Source organism: Rutilus rutilus, assembly GCF_951802725.1.
Source record: "Rutilus rutilus genome assembly, chromosome: 16".
In the NCBI taxonomy this organism is placed as follows: domain Eukaryota; kingdom Metazoa; phylum Chordata; class Actinopteri; order Cypriniformes; family Leuciscidae; genus Rutilus; species Rutilus rutilus.
In genome coordinates, this window is record NC_140224.1 from 6,557,548 (window position 1) to 6,569,816 (window position 12,269).

The 12,269-nt window shown below is 36.8% G+C and overlaps 1 protein-coding gene across 3 annotated transcripts in view; it reads left to right on the top strand.

Moving 5' to 3' along the window:
* Positions 1 to 12,269, top strand: part of prkg1 (protein kinase cGMP-dependent 1) — a gene marked incomplete at its 5' end in the record, with an annotated part of 174,781 nt that extends 162,512 nt beyond the window's left edge. For 2 of the 3 annotated variants that reach the window (XM_084433534.1, XM_084433532.1), the window contains 9 exons: positions 5,432 to 5,528; positions 6,515 to 6,654; positions 6,760 to 6,849; positions 6,941 to 7,082; positions 8,154 to 8,317; positions 8,435 to 8,557; positions 8,829 to 8,891; positions 9,171 to 9,237; positions 9,822 to 12,269. In XM_084433534.1, coding sequence (XP_084289660.1) covers positions 5,432 to 5,528; positions 6,515 to 6,654; positions 6,760 to 6,849; positions 6,941 to 7,082; positions 8,154 to 8,317; positions 8,435 to 8,557; positions 8,829 to 8,891; positions 9,171 to 9,237; positions 9,822 to 9,920 — 985 coding nt within the window. In that variant the 3' untranslated portion in view covers positions 9,921 to 12,269. Of the gene's footprint in view, positions 1 to 5,284; positions 5,304 to 5,431; positions 5,529 to 6,514; positions 6,655 to 6,759; positions 6,850 to 6,940; positions 7,083 to 8,153; positions 8,318 to 8,434; positions 8,558 to 8,828; positions 8,892 to 9,170; positions 9,238 to 9,821 lie in introns of those variants that run through there. The other variant, XM_084433533.1, reaches the window with a different exon arrangement.

The window sequence follows — 12,269 nt, forward strand, 5'->3', positions numbered from 1 at the left end:
GGAAATGTGTTTTGAGTTGCGAAATTCATAATAATTCATCATAATGAAGTAAGTTTTGTAATTATGACCTTTACCTTTTCAGTCATTTAACCACACTTTTAATATCAGGTATTCTTTAATTCAAGTGAAATTTATTTCTATTGCACTTTTCACAATTTTGCATGGTTGCAAAGCAGCTTTACATACATAGAGAACATAGTTACAAAAGTAAAGATATGTAATTATGACAAATAAAGAAAACAACATACATCCAGTTTGAAATGGTGAAAGAAATGTATGTACTTGATCAGAAATTTTAGTACTTTAGTGTATTCCTAATACACTCCAATGCACCTACGGTACTAATACACTTTTCCATTAATGCTACTTTAATGGCCCGTTGGTCTTTGAAATGTGGAAATGTCTAAATATTATGAATTATTAAATGAATTATTAATTTTATCCTTCATTTTATCCTAATTAATTTTATATTTTATACCAGTCCTCAAAAATTCCACAAAAATGTAAAATCTCAAATAAACTCAGACTTAAATTGCATTAAAATAATTTCAATTCATGCGTCACATTTAAACCTGCAGCATAATGTGAGACCGTCATACCGAAAAACGGTTTGCTTATAGTAGTACTTGTAACAGTATAGAGAGAACACAAAGTAACCCCAGTTGTGCATGGTGAATATCTGCGTGGTGGCGCAACTGGTAAACCGAGTGTGCTAGTGTGGCAGGGACTCGGGTTCCAATCTAGTTCGTAGTTGTTCCTACAGTCAGTGTACATATATCTGTTTCCATTGTCTCACTAATGTTCTCAAGATACGTGAGTTACTGGTATACTGCATGGGGGTGTCTGTAAAATGTCAGTAATAGGGAAATTCTTAAGCTGTGCCATTATTTATAAAGATTGCTTTATTGTATTTGAAGCACACAGCAATGATGCTATTAGCACACTTCAAGTTTACTTGGAATGCCATTGCAATGTGTTTTAAAAGCACTAAAAGTTTGTCATCAGTATAATATTAATGTATGTTCAACACTCTTACAGTGCAATTGAGTTGTAATTGTAATGTCACCAAATACATTTGAAAATTACGCTGAGTGAATTGTGCATTTCAAATCTTAAATACAAGAGTATATTTAAAGTATACATACTTGGAAGAGTTCCACTTTAACACAAACAAGCATATTTAATACAACTTTAGTTGAACTTCAGCGCTGCCTTTGGACAACTAAAATGCATATAATCAGCAGTTAATAGAATAGTTCACCCATAAAGAAATTTCTAATAAGACTTTTGTTCACATCTTTGGAACAAAAATGACACACAAAAAAAAACCTCATTGATTCTCGCACGTTACGCACATACAATGTTTATGTGAGAATGAAAGCCTCAGTTGAATCTGTTCATCATTTAAAGTGATTGTTTCTTCAGAAGACTTGGTTTAACTTCTCGATTCATTTTAAAATGTACTTTTTGAAGCTTGAAAATGTTGATTACATAGACTGTAAATGGATTGACAAAAATGATGAAAGATGTGTTCTGAAGATGAACCAGAAGGGTGATGGTGATTGCATATACAAGATATACACATATACATTGACTTGAAATACAAGTTCTGTGTTAAATGTATGAGAACACAGTGTAACATCGGTTCAACAGAATCATTAGGCAACTAAAAAGTACATTCAAATGAATGAACCATATTAATTAGTTAACAAGTCAAATTACTCAAGAGTTTTTTTACATCATCTACATTTATTCTTCAAATCAACCATTTTTAAACAAGAGTCTACAATCCAAGGTTGTTTTCCATGGTTATGGTTTCAAGCATAACCCCTCAAGTGTTTGAGCTCCATAAGTGGGAAGAGGGGAGTGGGCTGGATTTCACATAAGCTGTTGAGAGGTGATATGTTAGGTGTGAGCTCTGAGAAGAGCTACTGATGACTGACGTCACACGGTCAACCAGAGAGATTTTCCACTGCCGTAGCTGAGAGCATTGATTACAGTTTGTTACCCATATGTACTTATAACCCGTTAATGAGACAGTAAACAAGTAGAGGGTACTGACTGAGAGGCTTTGATAAGACTGAAATATCCAAAGCTGATTTACAGTACTTGGGTCTTAAAGCTCTACTGAAATAAATCATTTGATATGTTTCACACAAAAGAAAGTCATAGAGGTATCGAACGACACTTATGGTGAGTAAATGAAGAGAATTTCCCTAGTGAAAAAATAGTATACTTAAGCACAATTTATTCGTATGTACTTTAGTATAAATGCATTTGTGGCCCACTATAAATATGTATACTTAAAGTCTGTTCAATTGGAACAACTAATTTTGTAATAAATAAATTACCTGTAGTAGATTGTGCCCCAGTAAACAAGCATGACCAATATAGTTTCATTTATCAAATTAGAACTCTTACTCCTAGCCTTGAATTGCAGTTTATGTAGGGCTAGGAATTTTTATAATTATCGTTATTTTCCCCAGAATACTGGAACCAGATGATTTACATGCATTCTTTTGTTGATGTGGGTGGGACAATGTACCAAAATACTGCCGCCTTTACAGAAGAATGATTCTCGACATTGGCAGAAACAGCCAAATCACTATGTGGCATAATCTTCTTATGCAGACAAGTGCAGTGGTCTCTCATTGGCGTGAGAGGTTGGAGGGGGCAGCTGTCCCACTGCCCATGGAGTCTTGATTAAATATGGAAACTTACTGCAGATACTGTGTCCTTGCCGTGTCAGATATCAGTGGTGGTCCTCCAGGGTGTTTTCCAGCTTCTAAAGTGACATGAGGGTTTCTGCGCTTGTACTAAGACTTTGACCTTGAGACTTTTAGCATTCTAACATCTAAATTTGTGAAAAGTATGAGGAAATCATATTATTTTACTCACCCTCATGTCATTCCAAACCCGTATGACTTTCTTCTGTGGAACACAAAAGTAGATATTTTGAAGAATGTTTTGGTCCAATGAAAGTTAATCCCGTTGGTTTTAACTCTTTGGATCATTTTTGGCTGAACTATCAGGTTATAGCTAGATACTTTGGACCAAAACATTCTTCAAATGATCTACTTTTGTGTTCCACAGTAGAAAGAAAGTCATACAGGTTTAGAGCGAAATGAGTAAAATAATTTTAAAGGTACAATATGTAAGAATTGTGTAGTAAAATATAAAAAAATCACTTGCACAGTGTGATATATTTCCTGCAGTTGTGTACTTACAATATCCCAAAACTTTAAATAATGGCTCGTCCCTGTTCACTTGTCGCCTGTCAATGATGTAATATCCTGGTTTCCGCTTGTACTGCCATAGTAACCATGGCGACAGACGTGGACAACTGCGTAATGTTTAGCGGCACGCTCACAGTGACACGCTGTGATTGTTTTGTTCAAACATTATGGACCATGGCAAGCAGACTTTGGGACAAAAGGAGAAATAAAATGAGGATCAATATCAGCGTGGCGTTTTCGAGATGCCGTGAGCTCCACGTCCGTGACAAACTTCGACTTTACAGATACACGCAAATGTAGAGGTGAGCAAATGTACATAAAACTAATCAATGTTATATAGCTCAACATGATGAAATTTTAGAATATGATCAGTATGTTATTCTAATGTTGATCTAGCGTACTGCTAGTCTCATACAGACAAACTAACACATAGAACAACATTATAAAACTTTCAACAGACTCAAAAACAGTTTAGTGTAATAGTGTAGACCAAGTAAAACACACCTCACAAGTTTAATTCGTCAAATAAACTGACCTGTGTGAGAAGTAATTCAGCACTTGCATGTAGTTCGGTAGAATGAAATGTCCTCATTCCTTTATATCCGTGGGACTCGTGTGGTGCTGATATCTGTCTCTCATTAGCAATCGCGACCTGCTTCATACCACAGTCATGTTAAAAACATCAATGTATTCACTCATCCATAAACATTATTAGATCAATCGGCATGATGACAAGTTCCATAATTCCGCTTATGCGTCATCAAACTACACCTTTGTTATTGTAAGAGGTTAGCGACCCCTAGCGGCGAACAAAATTACATATTGTAGCTTTAATTTAAAGTATCGGTACCTTGTCAAACTTGGTTAAAACCAAATGTAATGTGTCCTATGTAAATCTCTAGGTCACACAAGAGAGTTACACTGAAGAATTAAATTAAATTAAATGTCAGATTTGTTGTTGTTTGACATTTGACAGATGGTTATAAATAAAAACCTTTATTTAGGGCAAGGACTGTCACCCTTTCACAAATTGTTATGCTGTAAAATATGTTAAAAAAATATATTTTAAAGAGTAAAAAAATCAGCTTTTCCCCTTGGAATTGAGTAGGAATGCAAGTATTCAGTTTGAAAAGTACTCAAGTAAATTCCTCAAAACAATACTTAAGTGTAGTAGTGAAGATACCTGTTTTTGGTCCCATATGACATGTCATCTAGCTAAAGATACATTTCTTCCAGTCAGAGGACCTAGCTATCGCACTTATTTCCAAGATGAGCTATGTGTTAATTGAAAGGTTCGCAGTCTCTCAATGCTAAAGCATCTAAATGGGCTCATAATTATGCAGCACCAATGTCCTTCTCAAGTTAAATTTGAACTTTAAGGAGAGATGTGGTGGTGTGAGGGTAGAGCGGGGAAACCTTTTCTGACTAGGCGAACCACAAGCCAAGTTCACATGCTAAAAATAAAGCTGGATCAGGCAAGGCAGTATTAGCAGAGACTGGAACTCACATAGAGAACACAGTCAAGCTCAGTTTTGGAACGGATTGAGACTTAGTCGCAAGGACAGCACTAGTCTTGCCAGTCAAGCGTACTGTCCCTGGGCAAGCACAAGGACAGAATCTCTTGCTTTGTGAGATTTTCAGCAAATCAGCGAGGACCTTTGCTCAACTTTTAGTACTGTCTCTGCTGATGACAGTGACAACTTTGGGTATTTCTGCAGCCAAACATTGTGTCCAGAAGAGCTTTCACAGACCAATATTGATGCGGAGAAGCTCCACCAATCTGGATCGCTTTGTCCTTCGCAAGACTCGAATTGCACTGCATCCCAAATCTCGAAATGTAACCTGGAAATGGCGCCTTAACTCTACTTTTGAACAAAGACTGTTGTTATTATTCTGCCATACGTGCTCTTGAGGCGAGGACTATACTGCATATTGCAAGCCAAATATTGCAAGTTCATCTTTGCAATAGTGCTGGTCGTTTTGAGAATTGTACATTTAACTGTTTCACAGTATTTGATTTGGTCAAAGCACAAGGAGGCCACAATGCGTGAGCTACTTCCTATCCCGGTAAAGGAGAGGAAGGAGAGGGAGCGAATAAACAGCATTCCTGCCCCAATTCCTGCTCCAACATTCCCTATTACCTACTCTATCCAAACCTCTAAGAAGTTTCCCTTTTTCCACTTCAAAAAATGCAGATACGAGGCGGAGAATGCCTTCTTCTCCAACCTGAAGCTGGTGGACTTCAACATCATCGACACCTTGGGAGTTGGAGGATTTGGAAGAGTTGAGCTGGTAGGATGGTCCACCTTATATATGTGTGCATTTTATGTTTGATGTTTTCTTGTAAATAAAAAAGGTTTTAAAAAATCATCAGCCTCTATAAAAAAGCACTACAAGGTGACTGCAGCAAGAAAACAGTGAATGCATATGGTTTAGTTGCTTTATGGTATTCTGCTTGTGGTATGCAACACCCCAAAAACAAAATATGTTAACTGAGAATACAAATACATTTTACTAATCTACATTGCAGGAAATATGAGCAGCTCTCAAATGATCTACGGTGCTAAAGGACAGATCAGGTCTGGGAATGCTCTAACTCTATTCAGGGTAACTTTCCACAACAGAGCTAATAGGGTAGACATCTGAATTACTGCCACACAAAGTTCAAGAAGACTAGTTTATTAGATAGATAGATAGATAGATAGATAGATAGATAGATAGATAGATAGATAGATAGATAGATAGATAGATAGATAGATAGATAGATAGATAGATAGATAGATAGATAGATGTTCCAATAAAAATCATAAATGTGTGACGTTTTCTGCATGACCATTTATGTTAGGGGGAAGAAAATGATGGAAACTTCGACATAGAGAGGAGGGAAGAAATCCGCATTGCGGATCAGACTCTGTTGTAAAGGAAAGCCCAGTGGTCCTGGAAGAGGATTCCCCTTTCCACTCGCCTATTTCTGGCAATGCGGCAACATAGTAAAAACAAGTGGCCTTTCGCCAGGGAGTTATATATGCTTGTAGTGCTATCCGTTTGCTAGATAGCTACAGGATCGAATGAACATGCAAATGCCTTCATGAAGACGCAATGTGAAGAATTCCTTCTCTCAGTCAGTCCCTTGAAGACCCTTTACACATTAATAGACCATGATTCAAGTGCTATATTAACACTATCACTTGTTTCCATAGGCAATTTGCTTAAAATTGCTAAATTAAAATAAAACAAATTATTTTCATTTTTTGCCTTTGTGCCTTTGGTGTCCACAGGTACAGCTCAAGAGTGAAGAGACCAAAACATTTGCAATGAAGATTCTGAAAAAGCGTCACATCGTGGATACGCGGCAACAGGAGCACATCCGCTCTGAGAAACAGATCATGCAGGAGGCTCATTCAGACTTCATTGTAAGGTAGGTGCTAAAACCTCCTGAGAGCATCATTGGAGGTCATATCCTAAAAATATCAAGGCAAAAATAAAAACTGATTGACAAAATTATGTGGTTGTGTTCCCTCAGGTTGTACAGAACTTTCAAAGACAGCAAATATCTGTACATGTTGATGGAAGCCTGTCTAGGAGGAGAGCTTTGGACCATTCTTAGAGACAGGTACCCAAATTGTTTTTGTGATGGTGGCGGGTGCTAATCACTCTAAATAATAGAAACCCAGTAAAAGTAGTTTTTTTTTCTCTATTCATAGAGGATCATTTGAAGACTCAACTACACGGTTTTATACAGCCTGTGTGGTCGAAGCATTTGCTTACCTGCATTCCAAGGGAATAATCTACCGAGATTTAAAGCCAGAAAATCTCATTCTGGATCATAGAGGATATGCTAAGCTTGTGAGTATACATTTCAAGATCATTTTTAATGAGATGACACATTGTGAGGCTGGTGAATTTTAAAGACTGCTCTTAGGCTCAATCCCAATTCACCCCTTGCCCCTACCCCTTGGCCCTACCCCTCTGTTTTGCGCGTTCCCGTGAAGGGATAGGGTTGTCTCAATTCTCTTTTGGTTGGAGGGGTAGGGGTAAGGGGAAGGGCCAGATAGCCCTTGAAACGAAGATTTTTCGGGACCACACTTCAAACGAAGGGGTATGAAAAATGTACCTGCATACACCGGCTACAGAGGCAACATGACTGCCAATAATCATTTTCTTTGTCACATTCAATCTTGTGTTCATATTTACGGTCATGTTCTTCAAAGAAACGGTTGCAAAAAAACGGTTAAGTTCGTTAACAATATGACGCGTGTAAAAAGCAGTTTGAAGCGAAGTGGACGCGCGAATGAGGCGAATTCGCGTCCACCGCGCCGCGCTAAACGTCTCATTCGCGCCGCAAGACCTCCAGACGCGCTTAAACGCGTCTTAACATTGAAATCACTCGCGCCAGACGCTCTATTCACGTTTGGTGTGAACGCGGCAGCATTAGGCGTCGAAGATATCGTCATCTCCGTTGTTTTCTGCGAACTTCAGAAGAAAAATGCAAAAAATAGCTGTAACTCACGCAAGACTACAGCTGACGACGGCATCTTGGAAGTTTGTGATAAACATTGGCGCATTTCCTGTGACGTAGGCGCTATATATAGCGACGACGTATAATGAAACGGTGTAGTAGTGGTGTCCCATTTCTTAGGGGAATATTTTCACCCCTACGCCTTGGCACTCTGTTTCAAGGGGCAAGGGTTAGGGGTAGGCGAAGGGTTAGGGGTAGGTGAAGGGGTATAAAATAGAATTGGGATTGGGCCTTAGTGTCAAGTGGTATTAGGGGGAGGGACTTCTCTTTCTAGAGAGCATCTGATTGGACAACAATTTGTATACGCCTCTGAGTGCAAGATGAGTCATCAATAATTTTGGTCCATTTACCCAAATGTACTAAAAGCTGTAATTTTTATGTCAATTCATCTCTTGTAGGTGGACTTTGGCTTTGCTAAAAAGATTGGATTTGGGAAAAAAACATGGACTTTCTGTGGAACGCCGGAGTATGTAGCCCCAGAGATCATTCTTAATAAAGGCCATGACATCTCAGCAGACTACTGGTCATTGGGAATTCTTATGTATGAACTCTTGACTGGAAGGTAAATCATGTTTCCTATTACTGTGTTTGAATCAAGTTAAGCTAAAATGTTTTCCATTTGTGTGTTTAAGTTTACTCATTCTAATTTTGTCAAATCCGATGTGTATTTGTTGTTCAGCCCACCATTCTCAGGACCAGATCCAATGAAGACATATAATATAATTTTAAGAGGAATCGACATGATAGAATTTCCAAAGAAGATCACCAAAAATGCAGGCAATCTAATTAAAAAACTATGCAGGTGGGTACATTTGAAAACCCCTTAGGTTCAATCTGTGCTGATTTATTGACAGTTATTGACACATTAATACTCTATTTCAGTTGAGTTTTAAATTAACTTTAAATGTTCTGCTGTTCCAAAGCTGTTAACCTCTATCACACATGTATACCTCACGGTTAAAACAAATCCTTAGTTTGAAATATAGTGTACCTGGGTTTGTCAAAGGCCATTTTTGACAAAATCAGATCCATAAATTAATCTCTTTTTTTCCTCCAAATATTGTTTCCCCCAGGGACAATCCGTCTGAGAGGCTTGGAAACTTGAAAAATGGAGTCAAAGATATCCAAAAACACAAGTGAGTGTCCCTATTATTTGGGAATTTGAAAATTGTGGTTTTCAGGTCTAGAAAAGTACTGAAACTTTTATAAAATCATTAAAGTCAATGAATTAATATGTATTGTATACAAACTATATATTTTGTCTTATGCAGTGCATGGGGTCAGATTTTTTTTTTACATTTAAATCTAAATCTATTCTATTAAATTTAAATCTTTAAATTCCTAAGAATGATATGTGTCATTCAACTGGAACACCACACTACGCAGGATCTTTATTCAATTCTTTTCCATCATAGATGGTTTGAAGGCTTTAACTGGGAAGGCCTGCGTAAAGGAACTCTCGTACCTCCAATTATTCCTGATGTGAGTATTCCACATCCACATCTCCAGAGGGTTGAGCCAAATCCAAATAAAAAGCTCCTTTTTAATTCATAAGTGTAAATTTGAATTTAAATAAAGATGAATTAAGAGAACTGCAATTAAAATAAATTCAACAGTCACCCAAGACCTTTGTGAAGAATTAACACAGCCATTAAAACAGATTTAAATTTTGCCATGAAATATAGCTAAAAATCCTCCAGATTTGCTTTACTTGTTTGCAGGGCTGCACAATTTGGCCAAAAATATACTGTAATAATGATACTAATAATTACTAAAAAAGTAATTATTAATACAAATTAAGAATAATATTACTATTGTAATATTTCACTGTGAATAATACTAATTTTATTGTATAGTGCAACTGTAAAATTACTTCAAAAATTGATTAGTTGATACATGAAATACTTTTATATCGGTTGATATTTCAGACACTGAATAATGCATAAACAATGCAGGCACACATTATTATTATTAAGCTTTTTTATAGCTGTGTTTATGATATTCACATTACTGCTCAATATTTGTGCGTCTTAACATCCCATTTCCTCCACTCACGTTCCTATTAGGTCGCAAGCCCGACTGACACCAGTAACTTTGATAGCTTTCCTGAGGACAACGAGGACCCTCCCCCAGATGACAATTCCGGCTGGGACACTGATTTCTAAAACTGAAACTCGTAACATGCCCCGCCCTGGAGCGTCCCGTGCGATTCGTCAGCCTGAGGGTGCGATCGAAGAGGAGATTGGAAGACGCCTTGCCCAGCTCTGTGACACCAAGTTGCCTTCGCCCATGCTTCTGTCCTGCGGTGCCACTGGGGGCGTCCCGGCTCCCCGCCGCAACCCATGACTCACATAACTGTCCTAATCATAAAGACTGGAGTTCATATTTGGCCTCAGATATGGACTCAGACTGGCACCGATGTTTCATAAATGAGCCCTTCATATATATATATATATATTTGTTTTCTTTCTGTGCCGTTTTATGTTTGACCGATTGCACACGCAGCATTTGCAGTTTTTGTGTCTGGGGTCTTCAAAATAGAATCATAAATAGAGACAGGACTATGATCTGGGCTTGGGTATTGATAATGTTTCTAAGATGCATTTCAATCAGGATTTAAGTTTGCATTTACTTTTAATTGTATGACATAGTTGTGTGTAAAATACATTTGGAACAGAAGCCCACCAATGTCACAAACTTAAAAAAGGTTCTGTAGTGGATACAGATTGATTTTTAGATATGATTAAATTAATTTCCATGTTGTCCTTTTTTATGTATACTCCTTTAAAAGGGATAATCCATCCAAAAATAAAACTTCTTTACTTTCTTCTGTGGAACACAGAAGCTGATATTTTGAAGAATTTTGGCAACAACGGTCCAATGGTTTCGGTTTCCATTGACTTCCATTATATGGACAAAAGATACAATGGAAGCAATGGGAACAGACACTGTTTGGTTGCCAACATTCTTCAAAATATATTCTTTTGTGTTCCACAGAAAAAAGAATGTCGTACTGGTTTGGAATGACATGAGGGTGAGTAAATGATGAGAGAATTTTTGGGTGAACTATCTATTAAATCTTTTAGCAGAATCTTCTAATAAACGGTTTCTAGACTGGATATTTTGTATGGGAAACTTTAACTTTAAAATACTGTTTCATCATTAATGAATAACTACACAAACAAGTGAGTAACACAATATTAACAGTCTAATAACTGTTATTAACTAACAAGAAACTCTGATTAACGAATTAGCAAATAATAGCGCTCAGTTGAATGTGGTTCATTATACTGTAGTTCACTATATCTCACAGAGGTATGAACTACATACAGGTTCATAATTAATGTGAATAATGCATAAGATCATGGTAACCCACTAGTAATGACTCAAGTGTTAACACATCCACCAGAAGGAATTACTATACAAAAACCTCTAAAGCTTACAGTGACTTTTGTCATTACTACAGAGTTATCATGCTTTTCACTTTAGAATACCGTTACAAATAATTGGTTATTCATTCTGAAGGATTTGGTAATACTGGAGACATTACTAGTGGGTTACCATGATCCTCACTTTAGAATTAATTATGCATTATTCACATATGAACATGTGTATATAGTTCTTAGTAGTCCTCTGGGAGGTATGGTAGCTAATAGTGAACTACCTCATTCAACTGAGTTAATGTTAGTCAAGTTTTCGTTAGTTAGTTACTAGAATGTTAATATTGTGTTATTTATTTGTTCATGTGTATTAATGAATTAGATTTTTTTTAGACAACGGGAATCTACTGAAATATTGAATCAGACTCAATGCAGTTTGTGCACCACTAGAGGGCAGGATTTTAACTAAAATACACACTGTACTTCTCTAGTGGAAGGGCTGTCGAGTCACAGTTTCCCCAGATAAAATGTGGGCAAGATCGGGATTGTTTATGAAGGTAAATAATCAGCTCTAAAATTGATACCAGACATACTTTTCTTCCATCATTTTCACCAATCATATTCATAACTCTCCCTGACAATGATGAGAAGACTGCCTAGTCTATAATAGCTTGAACACAAAGTGCTGTGCTGGAAAACCAATTATATAATCTTATTTATTGTAGGACCAGGGTTAATGTGTATATATATAAATATACAGTGTTAATATTTTTGTGATATTCGTAGAGATTTATTGTCAGAGTAAAACCATTCCTTTTGCACAGGTTTTTTTTTTCTTCTTTTTTTTTTTTTCCTCCGTAAGCTATTTTAGTTGTCTTGTATTATCTTTACTTTTCAAAATGGATATTATGTGCTCACCATATATATTTTGGCATTATTGAAAGTGCCTTAACACAGTGGCATTCGGAATTCACCCTGCTTGTTTTGATGCTGCACGGCTAGGTCAGACACCTCAAATCTTCTTTTGAATCAGTTGTGGCTTTTTTTTTTTTTTTTTAAAGGTACCAAGATTTATATGCGTTTTTCTTACAATAAAAGCATCTTTCAAAGTAATACGTCTGCAAAATGCTGCTG